Source organism: Triplophysa rosa, linkage group LG14, assembly GCF_024868665.1.
Source record: "Triplophysa rosa linkage group LG14, Trosa_1v2, whole genome shotgun sequence".
Taxonomy (NCBI): Eukaryota; Metazoa; Chordata; class Actinopteri; order Cypriniformes; family Nemacheilidae; genus Triplophysa; species Triplophysa rosa.
In genome coordinates this window covers 1,290,416-1,312,278 of record NC_079903.1, presented here as the reverse complement: position 1 = coordinate 1,312,278, position 21,863 = coordinate 1,290,416, and the positions used below count along the sequence as shown (strand labels likewise).

The window sequence follows — 21,863 nt, the reverse complement described above, 5'->3', positions numbered from 1 at the left end:
CAACCACCATCAGCCTTGGTCACCATGTGTAGGGGGGAGGCCCACGGGCTGTTAGAGCGGCGCACTATGCCGAGGTGCTCCATGGTAGCGAACTCCTCCCTGGCGATCACGAGCTTGGCAGAGTCGAGGCGCCGGGCTCGTGCATAGACCGGGGTGCCAACCGTGGTGATGTAGTGCTCCACGCCATGCTGAGCCACTGCCGATGAAAACGTGGGCGTGGTTATGTCAGGGAACTCAGCCAGCAGGCGTTGATACAGGTCCCCGGTGGCAAGCGTATTCGACAGACAAAGCGCCCCCACCCCTCCAAGCGTGCAGGGGTACGAAGCAAAAGAAAGGGCGTCGATCAGGCGGCAGTTTGTAACATCCACCAACAGTCTGTAAGCGCAGAGGAAATCCGCCCCCAAGAGCGACGTAGACACGGCGGCCATTACGAAATTCCAGCCTAAACGCCGCCCGCCGAAACACACTTCTACATACCTCGTGCCATAGGTACGAATGGGTGTGCCGTTGGCGGCGTCCATCGGGGGGCCATGCCCGCCAGCCATAGTGTCCACAGTCATCGCCGGCAGGATGCTGCGTTGAGCCCCAGAATCGACCAGCAGCCGCCGGCCAGACAAGGTGTCAGTGATGAATAACAGCTTGCAGTCACGGCCAACACCCATAGCTGTTAATGAGCGCCGGCCCTGGCTTTTCCCTGGGCTCTAAAACTGCAAGGCTGACGACACTGCTTGGCCCCAAACCTGGAATGGTAATAACACCACCGGTCCTCACGCTGTCGGCGAGCCGTCACGGCAGCTGCAGTGTCCAGGTCGTCCTCCGGGGGGCCAAGCGGGGCAAACGTGTGCTGGGGGGCAACAGCGCATGGACAAACTGCTGCCGGTTGGCTAGGAAAATCCTGTCCGCCTCCACAGCCAGTGCCCGGTAGTCTCTGGAGGAAGGGAGGGGGGAACTGGCCAGCGCGGTGTGCACGGGTACTGGAAGCTGCCGCAGAAAAATGTGGGTGAAAAGGAATGAGGGATCCGCTGCGCCCAGCACAGCTAGCATCCTCTCCATTAACTCGGACGGCTTGCTGTCGCCAAGGCCGTTCAGAGACAAAAGGCGGTCTGCTTTCTCCAGCTCCGACAGTTCAAAGAGCTTCAACAGGAATGTTTTGAGTGCGTCGTATTTGCCGTCAACCGGAGGAGCCTCTAACAGCGCCATAGCCCTGGCTGTCGTCGAGGCATCTAAAGCCGCTACCACGTGGAAATATTTTGTCACGTCCTGTGTTATTCCTCTCAGCTGGAACTGGGCCTCGATGTGTTGAAACCACGGCCGTGGGTTGTTCTGCCAAAAGTCCGGTAATTTGACGGTGGCGCGCAGGTAGCACCGACATTAGCCGCGCCGCTAGCAGCAGCATTTTCTTCACCGTCGTGGTGTGACATAATTCAGCCGTATCCAACTCGTGTCAGGGTCACCACTTGTGGAGTGCAATAAACGAGGAGACAAAAACGAAGATGTGTCGGGTCCGCTTACTCTCCACTTTAATATAACTCTCACACCGAACAGCGAGTCAAGTAAAGTCTTTTCTTGTCATGTCTTTCTTGGTCTTGTGGCAGAGCCTCTTGTTTTGTTTGGAGAGAAACATATTATTGTCCGTCACGACATACTATGCGTTCTCTCTGGTCTCGTCTTGGGCCCCGCCCCTCTCGTTTCCTCGTTTAGCTTTCCAGCAGTGTTTCATCCCCGACACCTGTTCCTTGTTAATTATCCTTTGTTAGTCTCCCTATATAATGCCCTTGTGTCTCTTGTCCTGTGCTCATTCGTACTGTGATATAGCGTGTTCACACCACCTGTACCCTGTATTGTATGCCTTACCTTGTTCGCCGTCTTGCCTTATCTTGTCCCTTTGTTATTTAGTTTGACGTCTGGATTACTGTAAATTTTGTTACCTTGTTCCTTTGTTTTTCCCCCACATGGGAAGTATTTCATTTCTGTTTTGTTATTTATTCCTGTCCTTGTTTTACCCCTCATCGTGGGTCTTTGTTTTGTGTTTGTTTAAATAAATCTAGTTTTTTATTAACCCCGTAACTGCTGCCTGCACTTGGGTTCTTCCCCCGCTGACCCTGACATAAACTCTGGTGAAAGGTCAATTGTAAACTCAACACTGAGCTCTTAAATATTTTTTTAATCTTTACAAATCCTTTTGCAATGCACACTGCAATCATACGTTTACCTGCATGCTCAAACGGTCTTTACAAAATGTTAAGGATGATCAGAACAACAGTCCTGAACACTTCTTTCTTCTACTATTTATTCAATTTATCATTCATGGATATTCTGTCAATCATATGTTTGGTCATTTTTGTAATTCAAGAACATCTAGTAGAACATATATTTGTTTTTTTCACAATATTTTAGTTTAAATTACAGCATATAATGCACTCAGACAAATCGGGACGCGTTATGGTTTTGATAATTTCAGTAGAAAAAGCAATTAAATACATAAATAATTCATTCCTATGTCAAAATAATGTTTTGTCCAAGGTAGAGAACACAATGATCTTTATTATGTTTTTTTTTGTGTTACCGAATTGTATGTTTTATAATTCAAATCTTTACTGCCATGATGTTTCAGTGGTTTCGTGAGAATCACCCATATTCAAATAGCCAGAAACATGAGATAATGTGCTTGTTGACGTTTACTACTTATCATATTAAACATTATCTAAAGATTAAAATTGATAATTATTTCATGTATCTTAAAATGCTTACAAATGTCATTAACTTTTAATGATTTATAAATAAAAGTTGTTATAGTGTTACACGCCAAACTGTACACAGGAGGCAGCTTACTTACTGATCATTTGGTTGAACACAAATCCTAGCTGGTCATAGTTTTCCAGAACAAATATATGCTGCTCATCTTTCTTGAAAGAGGCAATAGTTTTCAGCTCATTCTTATTTGCATTTTGTCCCACAGCAAACACATAAACATCTGTGGAACAAACATATGTACACAACTGTTAACTGAAGACAAAAAACGAGCTTCATTCATATTGCAGGTATTTCTGACTTTGATAATTCTGACTTTTTACAGCACTTTTTACAATTTGCATTGTATCACAGCAGCTGTACAGGGAAAAAACACATGTGAAACAAACATAGAATAAATAAGATATAGCCTTAAAAGTCGTATGAAACTCACTGCAATGTGTAATGTACACATATAATATAGACTTCAAAACATGGAATTAGAGCGTTTGCAATAACATCATGGATTGAGCATTAGCATTGTTGTTAGGTGTCTATAAGATTTTAGTCAGACTATTATATTTAAAACGCCACTAGTAAAGTATAAAGCCCCAGACCTGATGAGGCCAGATCCTACAATGTCACTTTCTTAAAGTACAACTACTTTCATGAAGTCAATACTGGAATTGGAGTCATGACACTAACCCAGGAGCTTCTCATCTGTGTGGTCTTGAGTGTCTCTGTAGCCCAACAAACTCCGGATCTTATCTAAAGTGATTTTTGGTTTGGGTCCCATATTAGAGTGACCTAGAGACATAAACGAAACCATAAAAAGTATACCATTAGGCGCCAAGTGCACACAATTGCGACAATAAGTAATCATTTGGAAAAGCGTGTTACATATCACCTTAGCTATAGCTTTCCTGTATTGGTCAGTCTTACCATCAGTCGCAATGATTATGATGTTCTGAGTCTGATTGAAGTGACATTTACTGGTCTCTCTAAAGAAGACAAGATGGTTGTACACCCCATCCAAGGCTTTCGAAAGATTGGTGCCTTTCTTTCTCCCATGGCCTGCAATATAAGGTATCGTTTCGAAAAACTTCAAATGTGAAACTGATATAAGAAAGCGTCTTGGTTATGGATGTAACCTCAGTTCCTTGATGGAGGGAACGAGACGTTGTGTCGAACCGACAGATTGGGGTTAGTCTTGAGAACCAATCATCTTCTGAGTATTTTGAAAAGGCCAATGAAAATTGGCGAATGAAATTTGCATGCCGGGCTCCTCCCCGGATGTCCCGGTATAAGAGGGAAGCCGGCGTGTTCATTCATTCACCTTTGGTCTGAGGAGCCTAAATCATCCTCCCCCGACCGCTGGGGTGGGCGGCCAGTGTTGTGGCATGAGGGACACAACGTCTTGTTCGCTCCATCAGGGAACCGAGGTTACATCCGTAACCAAGAGGTTCTCTTTCTGTCGGTCTCTCGACGTTGTGTCGAACCGACAGAATGGGGTTCCTATGGAAAACGCCACAGCACTGAGCCGCATTACAATCTCTGCGGAGCTGAGCCTGGGCTAGTCAGACGAACACGCTAACGCGAAATTATGACCCTCGAGTGGAGAGGAAGGGGGTCCCAGACCTTTACACAAAGTTGGGAAGCCCTTGTCACCGGTCGTCACGGGCGGAGGCCTAGTTCTCTAAATGGCGAGAAGCCGCCCAGCACCGTACGGGCCACTGGGTAAGCATTATTCCCCCCTTGGGGAAAAACGCTGCAGAGGCCACTACCTACAGTAGGGAGGAATTAGTGGAGACACCACATGGTCTCACCATTAGGGGAGAACTTATGGGAGGAATGTGCGGACTGCAGGAGTTAACCGCAAGGTGGGAGTCCACCTGGGGAGGTCATGGGTTGCCAAGGTGGGAACCATTCATGAGGATACATCAGACGGAACAGCCCACGGAGGGGGGGTTACCACGTCTGGAGCACTAGGTCCGGTTAGAGCTATGTGGGAGATAACTCAACTGTTCCCCGGCCTAAGGGGGCAGGGCTGCTCTGCCCAGCCTGCCCCCTGGAAGGGTGCTTAGTGATGGATGGAATGCCTGTTCTTTACCCGAGGGGAAAGAAGTGAGGCGGGATCGCCACTGCTCCCCCCGGAGGGGGAAGGGCTTCCGCAGGCGTACGCCCTACCGGCTGCCGGTCCCACACCTTGCCAGGATGCGGGCTGACACCGGTTCCGCGCGTAGGTATTAGAACCTCACGGAGTTGTTGGGCATAGCCCAACCCGCAGCTCTGCAGATGTCTGCCAGAGAGGCGCCCTGAGCCAGTGCCCACGAGGGGTGTGCCTCACTCCCAACGGGCAGGGGCGAATTGAGATCGGTATGCCCTAACGAGGGCATCCACGATCCAGTGCGCCAGCCTCTGTTTGGAGACAGCCCTCCTGCTGACCTCCGAAACAGACAAAGAGCTGCTCAGAGCTTCTGGGCTCTGCGTGCGGTCCAAGTAGAGGCGCCGTGCGCGTACTGGACACAACACGGATAGGTTGGGTCTTCCTCCCCGGTGGGGAGCGCCTGCAGGTTCACCACCTGGTCTCTCGGGAGAGTGGTGGGAACCTTGGGCACGTAGCCGGGGCGGGGTCTCAAGATAACGTGAGAATCCCGGCCCCGAGTTCTAGGCAATCTGTGGACACGGAGGGTGCTTGTAGATCCCCTACCCTCTTGGAGGTGAGCGCCATGCGGAAAGCCGTCTTTATCAAGACTGAGAAAGAGCGGCAACCCCGAGAGGCTCGAAGGGGGCGGGGCCTCTTGAGGCCCACCACCTAGGTCGCAAGAGGGTACGGAGCGCGGGTAAGGTGGTCACCCTCTCGCGCCCCTTAGGAACCTAATGACCAGGTTGTGCTGTCCCAGAGGCTACACAGCACTTGGGTCATGATGAGCAGCCGTAGCGGCTACATACATTCCCAGTGTGGAGGGGGAGAGTTTACTCCCCAGTCTCTCTTGAGGACGGGACAGCTCGTACCCGACCGAGCAACTCCGCGGGTCTTCTCGCCGAGAAGAGCACCAGGACGAGAAGAGGCACCACCTATGGGCGTATAGCCGCCCAGTGGCCGAAGCCCTAGCCTGAGTGACGTCCCAACCAGACCGGGGGTGGGTCACTCATGATCTCCTCGTCCCGTCCAGACATGGAGACCAGGTTCTGCCTGGGATGCCGTAACATGCCCCTTCCCCTAGGGAAGCAGTTCGCCAGGGGGAGCGGCCAGGGGGGAGTTGTTGTCAGAGCCTTAGCTCCGAGAACCAAGTCCTGGTTAGGCCAAAGGGGGCGTAACTAGTACCACTTGATGCTCCTCTTCCCTGGCCTTGCACAGGACCTGTGCAATGAGGTTCACTGGGGGGAAGCGTACTTCCGCTTGTCCTGCGGCCAGCTGTGCGCAAGGGCATCCGTGCCAAGGGTTGCCTCGGACAGGGAGTACCAAAGCGGACAATGGGTGGAGTCCGGGGAGGCAACAGGACCACCTGTGCCTGGCCAAACCTCTCCCAAATGAGCCGGCTGCACGGGGATGGAGTCGCCACTCTCCGCGAGGCGTCGACTGATGAGAGAGCGCATCAGCTGTCTGGTTCAGGACGCCTTGGGATGTGTGTGGCTCGCAGCGAACTGATCACCTGCTGACTCCAGAGGAGGAGGCGCCGGGCGAGTCATGTTAGCTGCCGTGAGCGAATCCAATGATATACGCCACAGCATCTGTCCTGTCCGACCGGACCAGCACGTGCTTGCCCTGCACGAGAGGTAGTAGCCTCCTCAATGCAAGTAGCACAATCAACAACTCTAGGCAGTTGAAATGCCAATGCAGGCGGGGGCCCGTTGACTGCCCCGACACTGCTTGCCCATTGCACACGGCACCCCAACCCCAAGGAGGTCATGGAGACCAGGGGGTTAGGGTGTGTCGGCAGAAAAGCGTGTGACCATACGCCTGCTGCCAGTGTGCCACGCTCTCCAAGGAACTTGACTCTGTAGCCAGTGGTGGAGCGGTCGCATGTGCATCGACCCGAGGGGGACCACCCCCGCCGAGGATGCCATGTATCCCAGGAGCCTCTGAAATTGTTTCAGGGGGACCGCTGACTGTCTGAAAGCTTCAGGCAGTTCAACACTAATCGGGCGCGCTCTGTAGTCAGTCGCACTGCCTCTGGGAGGCCGCGTGGGTGCGGGCTTCCTCTTCGCGGGTCTCGCACCCCCCGCGGGGGGTGAGCGGGGCCGCTCATGAGGACAGAGTCGAGTTCCCTACCGAGAAAGAGGATGCTCTGCACCGGGGAGAGCTTGCTCTTCTCAGTTGACCTGTAGCCCCACCGATCTAGGTGCCGGAGCACCAGGTCCCTGTGTGTACACAACAGATCTTGAGAGTGCGCCAAACTGACCCAGTCGTCGAGATAGTTTAGTACCTGCACACCTCCTTCCCTAAGGGGAAGGAGGGCGGCTTCCACGACCTTCGTAAAGAATCATGGAGACAGGGACAGACCGAAGGGGAGCACCCTGTACTGATATGCCCGTCCCTCGAACGCGAACCGTCGAAACGGCCGATGTCGAGGGAGGATCGAGACATGAAGTACGCGTCCTTCAGGTCGATTGCTATGAACCAGTCCTGACACCTGACGGACGTCAGGATGCGCTTCTGCGTGATCAACCTGAAAGGCAGCTATTGTGTAGGTGCCTGTTCAGAACACACAGACCCAAGATATGGCGCAACCCCCCGCCTTTCTTGGGGACAATGAAGTACAGGCTGTAAACCCCGTTGAACATCTCGGCTGGTGAGACGGGCTCGATCACTCCCTTCACCAGAAGGGTGGCGACCTCGGCCCGAAGTACGGGAACATCCTAGCCTCTGACTGAGGTATATCAGATGCCCTGAAACTTGACGGGCGTGAGGCGACTGGATCGCGTAGCCGAGACGGATCGTCTTACCTAGCCAGCCTGACAGTCTGGTAAGCCGGACAGGCTCCCAGAATGAGACGGGGACTAAAGGTACGACCTTTTTCATCGTCCCCCCGGGGGGTGGTTCGATGGCTAGCAGTACGGATTCCTTGCCGGGGGAGGTCCCCCGGGGAGGAGATTGGCTCTGCTGTTTTTCCTGCCTGGCGACTGCGCAGCTCAACGCACTGTCTGACTGAGAGTGCTGAGGGCTGGTGTTTATACTCGACATTGCGCTTTGCCATGACGCAACGTCGAGTTTGCCGTTCACCGTCTTGCAGAGGGTGAGAGCGGCTGTGGTAACCCAGAGAGAGAGGAAACTCTCCTTTTCTGAGAGTAAGTGGGTGCTAGCCCCCCGGAGGGGGCCAGCAGATGGAGAGACGGGACAGGATCCGTCCATATCCGACTTCCCAGCGATGTGGCTGGGGTCGGGCCCAATGGTAGCCTCGATCCCCCTGAGGTCTTCCCATGAGGGCCGCTTCGCCACGGCTGCTGATGGGGCGATGGTCTCCTCTTCGCTGTCTCCTCCAGGGGGGGCCGCCTGAGTGGGGGGTGCCAGAGCTGGAGGGCGTCGAAGAGGACCAGGGCTGCTGGGAAGCAGACATTGCACGGGACTCGACGGCCGAGGCGGCCGAGTCGCGGCACAGAGGACTGCTTCTTTACTGTCGAGAATCCTCCGGGGAGGCCTCACTCGACAGAACACCAACCAGCCCCCCCCTTGCGAGACGGGTGCGTCGAGAAAGCGGACCTTCTCGGCGTTACTCATCTGCGCAAGGATCGGCCAGAGGAGTTTCTCATGGACCACAAGTGTGGAAATCGTCCGACCCAGGGCCCGCGTGGTCACCTTGGTCGCCCGTAGAGTGAGGTCGGTGGCGGCGCGGAGTTCCTGCATAAGCGTTGGGTCTGTCTTACCCTCGTGGAGCTCTCTCAACGCCCTGGCCTGGCAGGAGCCATAGCGTGGAGAGAGGAGAGCAGCTTGGTCCACCGCAATGTAAGCTCTCGACACCAGAGATGTCGAGACCCACATGCTTTGGACGGGAGTCTAGGTTGAGCCCCCCCCCAGGTGCCGCCGCCTAGGGCACGGTGGCAGCGGCGGCACACTCCACCTGGGGGACATCGACGTATCCTCTAGCTGTCTCAACCTCAGGGAAGAGAGGTGACAGAACTTGTTTGACGTGAAACGTGCCGGAAAGGGGGCGTTTCCAGGTCTTACTAAGTTCCTCATCACTTCGGTAAACACGGCACTGGGGCGGGCGCGGCTTGGAGCCGCGCTCAACCCAGGCGCCATGTAGCCAGCCGCGAGCGCTCGGGAGAGGCAGTGCGTGGCACTGCAACCCAACACTCACGGCGGCCCGGGAAAGCATGGCTGACATTTCGACTCCGCTTCTTCCTGGGCTCGACCCCCCGAGGGAGGGAGCCCAAGGAATCGTCGGAGTCGGATGGCAGTACGTCACCCCCCGATGCTGCAAGACCTCATCTCACGCATCTGTCCGAATACGTGATTGAGGAATAAACGTGGGACCGTCTCCTGGGGGACGATCAGACGAGCGAGGCGAGGTGCGAAGGTCCTGAGCCAGCGGCTGGCGGATTATCGCTCACAGTAATCCTCATATCACCCTCGCTGCTAGCCGTAGCGACGGCAGCGGCCGTAGTCCTGCCGCCACGGAACGGGAGCAAACGAGGTGGTGGCTGAGTCCCGTGGGAACACAGCCACCCATGACGCAACGTCTGAATCGTCACCGCCCGCAGTGCGGGCAGGACGATCCACAACGTCTGCCCCAGCGTACTGGAAGCAGGCATCGTGTCCGTCCCCCTCCTCGATGAGTGTGTTGCACCCATGAGAACAGCGGGACAAGCCACGCTGGAGAAATTTGCTCTTTTAGAAAAGGAAATTTGCTCGAACACCTCCGGAACTGCCGAGATCGCCCAGGGGAGAGTCACTGCAGGAAGGGACCGTCCGCTGCACCACGTCGTAGATTCCAGCAGAATATTGATCACTGAAGATCGCTGTGTCGCTCATCAGATGCACAGGCTCTGAAGAACAAACGGTGAATGAATGAGCACGCCGGCTTCCCTCTTATACCCGGACATCCGGGGAGGAGTCCGGCATGCAAATTTCATTCGCCAATTTTCATTGGCCTTTTCAAAATACTCAGAAGATGATAGGTTCTCAAGACGAATCCAATCTGTCGGTTCGACACAACGTCGAGAGACCGACAGAAAGGCAACTACAACAACATAGGAATGAAAACCATGATCAAAAAACTTTGCAATGAACATACTTTGATAACTAAACTCTTGTAATTTCTTCAAGATATAATCCAGATTGCCACTGTTGATGTCCGTGATGGATACAATGTCTTTGGGTTCACTTGCATATGAGATGATGTCAAACTTCATATTTACTTCATAACTATCAAGCTGAAAAATGGACAAACATGGTTTAGAATATATGATATTTTCTGTCGATGTGACTAATGAAAGACACAAAAGCAAAGTCAATGAACTAGTGTTGTCATCTCAAATATACATGTATGTAATATACAAAACGGTCTGTGTAACATGCACATTAGGCCTGTCACAATATCAGATTTTTATGACATGATTATTGTGGCCAAAGGATTTCACATTATCACGATATCTATGAGGTGTTGAAAAATAATGATGATAATAATAATAATAAAAAGAAATATAGCTGCAACCAGCAATTACGGAGTCAAGTCCTTCAACGGCAAACCATTGAAATACATGTGGACCTTGCTGATGATTCATTTTTACAAAGCAGATTTAAAATCAAGTAAAAGCATTTAGAACACAATATAAGAGCTTATAACTTTTGACCATTTGGTGGCATTGGCATGCCTTTACGTAAGAGCATATACGTAGACCACTCTTGTCAATTTAGTTGGATAGGATTTCAGAAATTATATGCAAAAATAGACTATTTTATATCCCTGGACTTCTAGGTGGCACTGCGCTGAAACTGTGTATGCAACCTCAGGTCCAGACTGTGATTCCATATATCAAGTTTTGCGTAGATTCAGCATCAAATCGAAGATACAGCAAATACATTTTTGGCGTGCTGGTCATAGAAATATTTAACGCGGTATTCAATAATGGTTAAGCAAATTATTACCAATTTGTCAGCACTGTCTCTTGATGCTACATACCAAATTTTGTACAAATTGAACAAACACTATTGAAGGAATTTTAGAAAGTATGTCTTTCGAAAAGGATTCAGAGGAAAACAAATTTTGCTTCTACGACCTACGGTTTAAAAGTTATGACCAAAAATGAGTTTGAAGATTTGGACTGGTGGTGGCGCTATAAAGCTTTAGGTAGAGACTCCAAATTAGCTATAGTTAATGTTCGGGATGTCCTCTACCTGTGTGCCAAATGCAATAACTTTCCTATGTATGGTTCTATGGGCTGCCATAGACGCAATGGCGGAACAAAGAGAAAACGTCTTGGTTATGGATGTAACCTCAGTTCCCTGATGTAGGGAACGAGACGTTGTGTCGAACCGACAGATGGGGTTTGATCTTGAGAACCTATCACTCTGATTGTAATTTTTAAAAGGCCAATGAAATTGTCATCCATTCATTCACCTTTTGGGCTGAGGAACCTGGGAGGATACCCGGGTTGCTGCAGTGGGCGAAGTGTTGTGGCATAAAGGACAAAACGTCTCGTTCCCTGCATCAGGGAACTGAGGTTACATCCGTAACCAAGACGTTCCCTTTCTGTCGGTCTCTCCACGTTGTGTCGAACCGACATATGGGGTTCCTATAAGAAACGCCACTGAGCTTCACCGTATCACGACCTCAAGCGGATGTGCTACGGAGGCCACATCCTACCGACTGTAGGTGACATGTGGAAATTACACACACGGTCTTGCCAATGGGGAGAGCTCATGGGAAAATGGTGCATGATCCCAACCTGGGTGCACTGAACGGTGGAGTCCACCGTGGGGAGGTCACAGGTTCACCAGCGGGGAACCAAGAGTGAGGAATACATCAGACGGGACGACCCAATGTTGGAGTCACTACGTGTGGAGCATCAGCTCAAGTAAACAGGGGTTCACCTCGATAGGGAAACTCGCCTCTACCAAGCTTTGGTATATGAGCCGCTCCACTCTGCTCGTAACCAGAAGAGATGCTTAGTGATGGATGGAATACCTGTACTTTCCCCCAGTGGGGAAAGTAGGGAGGCAGAAGAGCGCACTGACTCACCTAAAGAGGGGAGAAGGCACTTTAGCAGGCGTACGCAGCGCCGGTCGCTGGTCCTACCTGTTGGTACCCAGCAATACACGGTCGGAAACCCGTTCCACACGAAGGTTGTAGAACCTCGCAAAGGTGGTGGGTGTAGCCCAACCTGCAGCTCTGCATATGTCTGCCAGAGAGGCGCCCTGCGCCAATGCCCAAGAGGAGGCTTCCCCCCCGGATGGAGTGAGCACTCACTGCCAGCGGGCACGGGAGATCGTGAGACCGGTATGCCAAAGTGATGGCGTCCACGATCCAGTGCGACAGTCTCTGTTTGGAGACAGCCCTCCCTTTTTGCTGTCCTCAGAAACAAACAAAGAGCTGCTCAGAGCTTCTGAAGCTCTGCGAGCGGTCCAGGTAAAAGCTCAGTGTGCTTACTGGACACAACACGGCACGGGTTGGGTCTTCCCAAGTTGGGAAGCCTGCAAGTTCACCACCTGGTCCCGGAAGGGAGTGGTGGGAACTTTGGGCACGTAGCCTGGCCGGGGTCTCAACACAACGTGGGAGTCACCCGGTCCAAACTCTAGACACTCGTTGGACACAGAAAGCAGGTCCTTCTTCAGGGGAATCGGCCAGGGTGGAGTTGTTGTCAGAAGCGTCAGCTCCGCGAAACAAGTCTGGTTGGGCCAATAGGGTGCAACTAGCAGCACTTGATGCTCCTCTTCCCTGACCTTGCACAGCACCTGTGCAAGGATGCTTACTGGGGGGAAGGCTTACTTCCGCTTGTCCTGTGGCCAGCTGTGCGCTAAGGCATCCGTGTCGAGGGGGCCCTCTGTCAGGGAGTACCAAAGCGGGCAATGGCGGTGTCCAGGGAGGCAAACAGGTCGAAAATAATAAATAAGCTGGACAGTGCGGAGGTGGAGTCGCCACACTCCGCGGAGCGTAACCTGCCGAGAGAGCTCGTCGGCTGTCCAGTTGAGGTTGCCTGGGATATGAATGGCTCTTAGAGACGTCACTCTCTGCTGACCCCAGAGGAGGAGGCTTTGGGCGAGTAGCGACATCTGCCGTGACCGTATGCCACCCTGGTGGTTGATGTCGGCCACAGCAGCTGTGTTGTCCATGCGGAGCAGCACATGCTTGCCCTGAACGAGGAGTAGGTACCTCTTCAGGGCAAGCCAAGCAGCTAGCAACTCTAGGCAGTTGATATGCCACTGCAGGCGGGGACCCGTCCACTTCCCCGACACTGCATGCCCGTTGCACACCGCACCCCAGCCAAGCAGGGAGGTGTGTCGTCACTACGACGTGCCTCGAAACCTGCCCGAGCTGAACTCCAGCCCGCTGGAAGGACACATCTGTCCAAGGGGCTAGTGTATGTCGGCCACGAGGCGTGATGGAAATCCGCATAGTGCAGGTGTGCCACGCTCTCCAAGAAACCCGACTCTGAAGCCAATGCTGAAGCGGTCTCATATGCAACAACCCAAGCGGCACCACTGCCGCTGAGTATGCCATATGCCCCAGGAGCCTCTGAAAAGTTTTCAGGGGGACCGCTGGTCGCTGCTTGAGGAGTGACAGGCAGCGCAGCACTGACTGGGCGCGTGCGCTGGTGAGGCGCGCCACCATGGTGACAGAGTCCAGTTCCATACCGAGATAAGAGATGCTCTGTGCGGGGGAGAGCGTGCTCTTGTCCCAGTTGACCCGAAGGTCCAATCTGTCGAGGTGCCGGATCACCAGGTCCCTGTGCGTACACAACAGATCTCGTGAATGCGCCAAGATAAGCCAGTTGTCGAGATAGTAGAGGATACGCACTCCCTGTTCCCTGAGGGGAGCCAGGGCAGCCTCCGTGATCTTGGTGAAGACACGGGGAGACAGGGCCAGACCGAAGGGCAAGACTCTGTATTGATATGCCCAGCCCTCGAATGCAAACCGCAGAAATGGTCTGTGACGAGGGAGAATCGAGACATGAAATTAAGCATCCTTCAGGTCGATTGCACGAACCATTCCTGATGTGTTACGGACGTCAGGATGCGCATTTGCGTCAGCATTCTGAACGGAAGCCTGTGAAGAGCTTTGTTCAGAGAGTGCAGATCTAGGACAGGGTGCAGCTCCCCATCTTTCTTGGGGATGATGAAGTAGGGGCTGTAAAACCCAGAGGACATCTCGGCCCGAGGGACGGGCTCGATCGCACCTTTCTCCAGAAGGGTGGCAACCTCGGCCCGGGAGTTACGGAAGTATGGGAGCATTCTCGCCTCGAACTGAGGTGAAGAGAATGCCTCAAAACCTGGGCGGGCGCCTGGCGAACTGGATCTCATAGCTGAGACGGATCGTCCTCACTAGCCACCTGGATGGGCTGAGGAGCTATAACCAGGCCCCGAGACACCACGACAGAGGAACTAGGGGAGCAATCTGCAACATTGTCCCCGTAGGGGGAAGTTCTGTGGCCGGCAGAATGGCTGCCCCGCCGAGGGCAGTGCCCCGGGGAGACGAGCGGTTCTTCAAATTTACCTGCCTGAATACTCCACTGCCCGATGCACCGTCTCATGGAGAGTGCTGAGGGGAGCGGAATTGGCATGACACAAAGTCGCATGGAGGCTGTGTCATGCTGTGATAGCCCAGGGAGAAAGGAAGCTCTTTTACTGAGAAGGGCCTGGCACTGGGCGGAACGAGGCAGGTACGACTCAATGGCGATGTTGGGGCCGGAGCCGTGCCCGATGTCATGGGTCTCCCTGGGCTGTCTGCATCAGGGTCACTTCCTCTTGGATGGCTGCTGTTGCTGACGGGGACTCCGATGTCTTCCTCCGCGAACTTCTCCGTCCACGGGGGGCCGCCTGAGAAGGGGTTGCCAGAGGTGCAGATGCGCAGGGCTGCTGGGAAGCAGACGCCAACCGGGACCTAGACGACCTAGAGGTGGCCTGGTTGCGGTGGGGCAGAATGTGTTTAATTGCTTCCGTCTGCTTCTTCACCGCCCAGAACTGATGAGAAAAGTCTTTGACGGTGTAACCAAACAGCCCTCCTTGCGAGATGGGCTCGTCAAGAAAGCGAGCATTCTCGACGTCGCGCATCTGCGCAAGGTTCAGCCATAGGTGTCTTTCCTGGACCACCAGAGTGGACATCGTCCGTCCCAGTGCGCGACCCGTCACCTTAGTCGCCCAGAGAACGAAATCAGTGGCGATGCATAACCGCTGGGTCGCGACTTCCCTTGTCTATCTTCTTCAATGCCTTAACCTGCAGGATGGCCATGGCATAAAGAGCGGAAGCTGCTTGAGTGTAGCTTGTGAGTGTAGCTTGAGGCAGTGTAAGCTTTCGACACCAGTTGGGATGAAAACTTAAACGCCTTGGAAGGGAGCCTTGGTCGGTCCCGCCAGGTGGCGGCTGTCTGCGGGCTGCGACTGCACGCTCTGCCTGGGGTACATCGACGTATCCCTTAGCAGCTCCCGAGTCGAGGGAAGTCAGGGCGACTGAGCTCGTCTGAAGTGCACGTGCCAAAAATGGGGCCTGCCACGTCTTTGTAAGCTCCTCATGCACCTCCGGGTAGTATGGCACTGGAATCCAGATACCACGAGTCCAGCCGCGAGTATTTGGGGGAAGGCGGTGCAGTGCACTGCAGCCCAATACTCGCGGCGGCCCGGGCAAGCATGGCCGACATCTCCGCATCGGCCTCATCCTGGGCTCGACCAGCCATAGCCGGGAGCTCCACGGAGTCCTCTGCATCAGATGACCGGAAGACCGGAAGTCTCCATCCGATGCTGTGACGGACACTTTATCCTCATCACCATCTACGCTATGAGACGGTCCACTGCCGCTCATCGGAGTCGAAAATTTGCTCTTTTAGACACTTATGGCTCTCCACCGAAATGCCCGAGGGGAGTCCAAGAGGCCGAGTCCGCTGATCTTCGTCGTATGGTCTAGTAGTACCGAGAGATAAGCGCTTTGCATATAAAGATGCTCAGCAGGTTGGTGAATGAATGGACGCGCCATCTTCCTTTTATACCTGTATGTACAGGGCGGAGACTGGCGCGTCATACCATTTGCCAATTTCATTGGCCTTTTATAAAGTACAATCAGAGTGATAGGTTCTCAAGATCAAACCCCAACTGTTGGTTCGACACAACGTCGAGAGACCGACAGAAAGGGAACTAATGGTTCAAGAGGGGTTTATGTCCATTGGGGGCTTGACCCCTAATAATAAGAACATTAATGGATCCAATAGGGGTCTTGACCCCTAACAATGCTATCAGCCAAAGTCATCATTTATTTTTGTTTTAATTTTATGTTCTTTTTAGTCAATGAAACTTTAAAAATATTAATATAACAGGTGCGATACCACCACCCAACTATGTTGAAGTGTCAATTTATCTAAACTTTTGGGTTTTGTAAGTGCATTTACTCAAACCTTCTCGACAAGTTTAATAGTGGCCTTTTTAACTTTCTCAAAACCATCTTGTGAAATGCTTCCGGATGTATCCAACAGAATGAAGATGTTCTGACTAGCGTCTGCAACTCTAAGACTCCGGCCAAAGGATGGGCCTAGTCATTTATAAAAGACAAAACAAAAGCAAGTACTGTAGTAAAAGTTACAACTGGTAATGAACCGTAATTAGAGGTTTTTAAGATGTTTTCTCGCACCTTTCTTTTTAAACTCTGCTAAGGAAACATCCATAAATGCAGACATAGATCCTTCCAGGGCTTGAGCTACGAAGGCTGGTGGATCAAATGAATACTGGGCTGAAGGATGAAATGAAAAATTTACTTTATGTTGTGTCAGTAGCAAACCATTTTGCAAACAACCCTGTTTCTTTGACTAACCATAGCATCGTGGTTCTACCCCACTCCATTCCCTTGATTCCAAACATTTTCTCTCAGAGGAACCAAGCATGTCCAGAGCTAACTGGCACTGGTACCGCACCCCTTCTCCGATACGAAACCGTTCCCCAGAGCGGAGGGCACCAGGCGGGGAGCCTGGATTTTTGCAGTCTTTAGCTAAAACAAGACAGAATAAATGTATTCATAACACGTGCGCCACATAACGTATGAGAAGCCGAGTTAGTGATCGTGATAGTCATCAAAAGGGGCCATTTATAATTATTATTTATAATAACTGTACAATATTTCCAAAAACAACATTTATTGTTGCTTTTGTAGAGGAGAAAAACAGGAATTAGTATTATTGAGAATTAGTAATGTTGTCTTTATGAACAAAAGGTTATTTTAAACAAGATCTTTTCTCACTGAACAAGCCGACTCAGAACAAATTCCGACAGAGGGATTTTGTGAATTTTATTGAAGCAGGGAAACAACCTTTTGAACGTTAAATTTAAAACTAACTTTACCATTGTTTTGATATTCAGTTTCAGACAGGTTTTTTAATACTTACACTGGTCATCACACACTGGTGTAGTACCCGTCCACACACCCCACCTGGTGCAGTTTCGCTGAGCATATCCAAGCAGAGCAAATCCATTATCACATGCAAACGTTTGCTGCTCTCCAACCTTGAACCATTGTCTCCTGGGCCAAATTTGCCCATTGTCAAGCTGAAGGTGGGCAGGACATAGGACCTCTGAGAGGAGGACAGAAAAATGGGTGCTCAACATTTGAAGTAAATACTCTTCATTCCATGCATCTGATGCTGGTGCTTTCCACCATCAAACCGAACAGGTCTTGCCCCTTTCTTGGAAACGCAACGGAAGCCGTTCCTAGCCGTGTTCAGAACCTTTCAGCTTAATGATGGAAAATCTATTAAAATATATGACAATGTACCTTTGCATATAGCATTGAATATTCTCTTTCCATTCGGGAGTCTCATGGCTGACCATTGTCCATCTCTGTCACAGACTCTTTGTGCTGTTGGGTAAGGGTATTCTTCTGCCTTGCAGTGATAGGTTAACACACTTCCTTCCAGTCCCTCATTGGAGTAGGATACGGTGCCTCCTTTTAAAGACTCTTTCAAAGAGCAGTTCCTCTGTGTTTCCTCGTAATCTCCATAATCATTACTCTCTATAATACACAAAGACCTTTGATTCATGTCATCCCTGTTGAAGGCCAGGGAAATACATTCTTCACAGCTTTTAATACTGCCAAATTGATTAACGTCTTGGTTACGGATGTAACCTCGGTTCCCTGATGGAGGGAACGAGACGTTGTGTCGAACCGACAGAATGGGGTTTGTCTTGAGAACCTATCATCTTCTGAGTATTTAGAAAAGGCCAATGAAAATTGGCGAATGAAATTTGCATGCCGGGCTCCTCCCCGGATGTCCGGGTATAAGAGGGAAGCCGGCGTGCTCATTCATTCACCTTTGGTCTGAGGAGCCTAAAGCATCCTCCCCCGACCGCTGGGGTGGGCGGCCAGTGTTGTGGCATGAGGGACACAACGTCTCGTTCCCTCCATCAGGGAACCGAGGTTACATCCGTAACCAAGACGTTCCCTTTCTGTCGGTCTCTCGACGTTGTGTCGAACCGACAGAATGGGGTTCCTATGGAAAACGCCACAGCACTGAGCCGCGTCACAATCTCTGCGGAGCGACGTTGACTGGCCTGGGCGAGTCAGACGAACACGCTAGCGCGAAATTATGACCTTCCAGTGGAGAGGAAGGGGGACCCAGAGCTTTCCACAAAAAGTTGGGAAGCCCCCTAACGCCGGCCGTCACGGGCGGAGGCCTAATTCTCTAAATGGCGAGAAGCCGCCCGGCACCGTACGGGCCACTGGGTAAGCATTATTCCCCCTGGGGGAAAAACGCTGCAGAGGCCACTACCTACCGTAGGGAGGAATTAGTGGAGACACCACATGGTCTCACCATCAGGGGAGAACTCATGGGAGGAATGTGCGGACTGCAGGAGTTAACCGCAAGGTGGGAGTCCACCTGGGGAGGTCATGGGTTGCCAAGGTGGGAACCATTCATGAGGATACATCAGACGGAACAGCCCACGGAGGGGGGGTTACCACGTCTGGAGCACTAGGTCCGGTTAGAGCTATGTGGGAGATAACTCAACTGTTCCCCGGCCTAAGGGGGCAGGGCTGCTCTGCCCAGCCTGTCCCCTGGAAGGGTGCTTAGTGATGGATGGAATGCCTGTTCTTTACCCGAGGGGAAAGAAGTGAGGCGGGATCGCCACTGCTCCCCCCGGAGGGGGAAGGGCTTCCGCAGGCGTACGCCCTACCGGCTGCCGGTCCCACACCTTGCCAGGATGCGGGCTGACACCGGTTCCGCGCGTAGGTATTAGAACCTCACGGAGTTGTTAGGCATAGCCCAACCTCGCAGCTCCGCAGATGTCTGCCAGAGAGGTGCCCTGAGCCAGTGCCCACGAGGGGTGTGCGTCACCCCCAACGGGCAGGGGGGAAAAGAGATCGGTATGCCCTAACGAGGGCATCCACGATCCAGTGCGCCAGCCTCTGTTTGGAGACAGCCCTCCTGCTGACCTCCGAAACAGACAAAGAGCTGCTCAGAGCTTCTGGGCTCTGCGTGCGGTCCAAGTAGAGGCGCCGTGCGCGTACTGGACACAGCACGGATAGGTTGGGTCTTCCTCCCCGGTGGGGAGCGCCTGCAGGTTCACCACCTGGTCTCTCGGGAGAGTGGTGGGAACCTTGGGCACGTAGCCGGGGCTGGGTCTCAAGATAACGTGAGAATCCCGGCCCTGAGTTCTAGGCAATCTGCGGACACGGAGAGTGCTTGTAGATCCCCTACCCTCTTGGAGGTGAGCGCAATGTGGAACACCTTCTTTATCAAGACTGAGAAAGAGCTTTAATCCCGATAGGCTCGAAGGGTGCGGGGCCTCTTGTGTCCCGCCACCTAGGTCGCAAGAGGGTACGGAGCGCGGAAAGGTGGTCACCCTCTCGCGCCCCTTAGGAACCTAATGACCAGGCCTTGCTGTCCCAGAGGCTACCCAGCACTTGGGTCATGATGAGCGGCCTTAGCGGCTACATACATTCCCAGTGTGGAGGGGGAGAGGTTACTCCCCCGCTCTCTTGAGGACGGGACAGCTCGTACCTGACCGAGCAACTCCGCGGGTCTTCTCTGTGAGAAGAGCACCAGGACGAGAAGAGGCGCCACTTATGGGCGTATAGCCGCCCAGTGGCCGAAGCCCTTAGCCTGAGTGACGTCCCAACCGGACTGGGGGTGGGTCACTCAGGATCTCCTCGTCCCGTCCAGACATGGAGACCAGGTTTTGCCTGGGATTCCGTAACGTGCCCCTTCCCCTGGGGAAGCTGTCCGCCAGGGGGAGCGGCCAGGGGGGAGTTGTTGTCAGAGCCTCAGCTCCGAGAACCAAGTCCTGGTTAGGCCGAAGGGGCGTAACTAGTACCACTTGATGCTCCTCTTCCCTGGCCTTGCACAGGCCCTGTGCAATGAGGCTCACTGGGGGGAAGCGTACTTCCGCTTGTCCCGCGGCCAGCTGTGCGCAAGGGCATCCGTGCCGATGGTCCTCGGACAGGGAGTACCCAAGCAGACAATGGGAGGAGTTCGGGGAAGCAACATGACCACCTGTGCCAGGCCAAACTGCCCCCAAATGAGCCGGCTGCACTGGGAGGGAATCGCCACTCTCCGCAAGGTGTCAACTGACGAGAGAGCACATCGGCTGTCTGGTTCAGGACGCCTGGGATGTGTGTGGCTCAGGGAGCTGATCACCTGCTGACTTCAGAGGAGGAGGCGTCGGGCGAGTCATGTTAGCTGCTGTGAGTGAAGAATACGCCACAGCAGCTGTGCTGTCCAACCGGACCAGCACGTGCTTCCCTGCACGAGAGGAAGTCCCTCAATGCAAGTATCACAACCCACAACTCTAGGCAGTTGAATGCCAACGCAGGCGGGGGCCCGTCCACCGCCCCGACACTGCTTGCCCGTTGCACACGGCACCCCTTAGGGTGTGTCGGCAGAAATGCGTGTGACCAACGCCTGCTGCTGGTGTGCCACGCTCTCCAAGGAACTTGACTCTGCCGCCAGTGTTGGAGCGGTCGTATATGCATCGACCCGAGGGGGGGCCACCCCCGCCAAGGATGCCATGAATCCCAGGAGCCTCCTGTTATAGGGGGACCTCTTACTGTCTGATCTCAGGCAGTTCAACACTGACCGGGCGCGCTAGTCCTCGCGCCCCCCCCTGGGGGTGAGCGGGGCCGCCCGTGAGGACAGAGTCGAGTTCCATACCGAGAAAGAGGATGCTCTGCACCGGGGAGAGCTTGCTCTTATCTCAGTTGACCTGTGGCCCCACCGATCTAGGTGCCGGAGCACCAGGTCCCTGTGTGTACACCACAGATCTCTAGAGTGTGCCCAAACTTGAGCCAGTCGTCGAGATAGTTAGTACCCGTACACCTCCTTTCCAACAGGGAAGGAGGGCGGCTTCCACGACCTTCGTAAAGACTCATGGAGACAGGGACAGACCGAAGGGGAGGAGCCTGTACTGATATGCCCGTCCCTCGAACGCGAACCGTCGGAACGGCCGAAGTCGAGGGAGGATCGAGACATGAAAGTACGCGTCCTTCAGGTCGATTGCCATGAACCAGTCCTGACGCCTGACGGACGCCAGGATGCGCTTCTGCGTGACCATCCTGAAAGGCAGCTAGTGTAGGTGCCTGTTCAGAACACACAGACCCAAGATAGGGCGCAACCCTCCGCCTTTCTTAGGGACAATGAAGTACGGGCTGTAAAACCCGCTGAACATCTCGGCCGGTGGGACGGGCTCGATCGCTCCCTTCACCAGAAGGGAGGCGACCTCCGCCCGAAGTACGGGGGCATCCCTGCCTCTGCCTGAGGTAAAAGGATGTCCCGGAACTTGGGCGGACGTGTAGTGACTGAATCGCGTAGCCGAGACGGATCGTCTTCCTCAGCCCTCCTGACAGTCTGGGGGCTCCCAGAACTGTGACAGGGGACTAGAGGTTGATCTGCTTCATCGCCCCCGCGGAGGGTGGTTCGATGGCTAGCAGTACGGATTCCTTGCCGGGGAGGCCCCCGGGGAGGAGATCGGCTCTGCCATATTTCCTGCTGGCGACTGCGCA

The 21,863-nt window shown here is 53.2% G+C and overlaps 1 protein-coding gene across 1 annotated transcript in view; it reads right to left on the bottom strand.

Moving 5' to 3' along the window:
- Positions 1-2,828: 2,828 nt before the first annotated feature.
- si:ch1073-280e3.1 (complement C2) overlaps positions 2,829-21,863 on the bottom strand; it is a 26,882-nt gene continuing 7,847 nt past the window's right edge. The window contains exons 4-12 of the mRNA XM_057351750.1: positions 17,643-17,879; positions 17,257-17,442; positions 16,689-16,862; positions 16,509-16,607; positions 16,276-16,409; positions 9,969-10,107; positions 3,673-3,804; positions 3,436-3,537; positions 2,829-2,974 (exon numbers count right to left, since the gene is read on the bottom strand). Coding sequence (XP_057207733.1) covers positions 2,829-2,974; positions 3,436-3,537; positions 3,673-3,804; positions 9,969-10,107; positions 16,276-16,409; positions 16,509-16,607; positions 16,689-16,862; positions 17,257-17,442; positions 17,643-17,879 — 1,349 coding nt within the window. The remainder of the gene's footprint in view (positions 2,975-3,435; positions 3,538-3,672; positions 3,805-9,968; positions 10,108-16,275; positions 16,410-16,508; positions 16,608-16,688; positions 16,863-17,256; positions 17,443-17,642; positions 17,880-21,863) is intronic.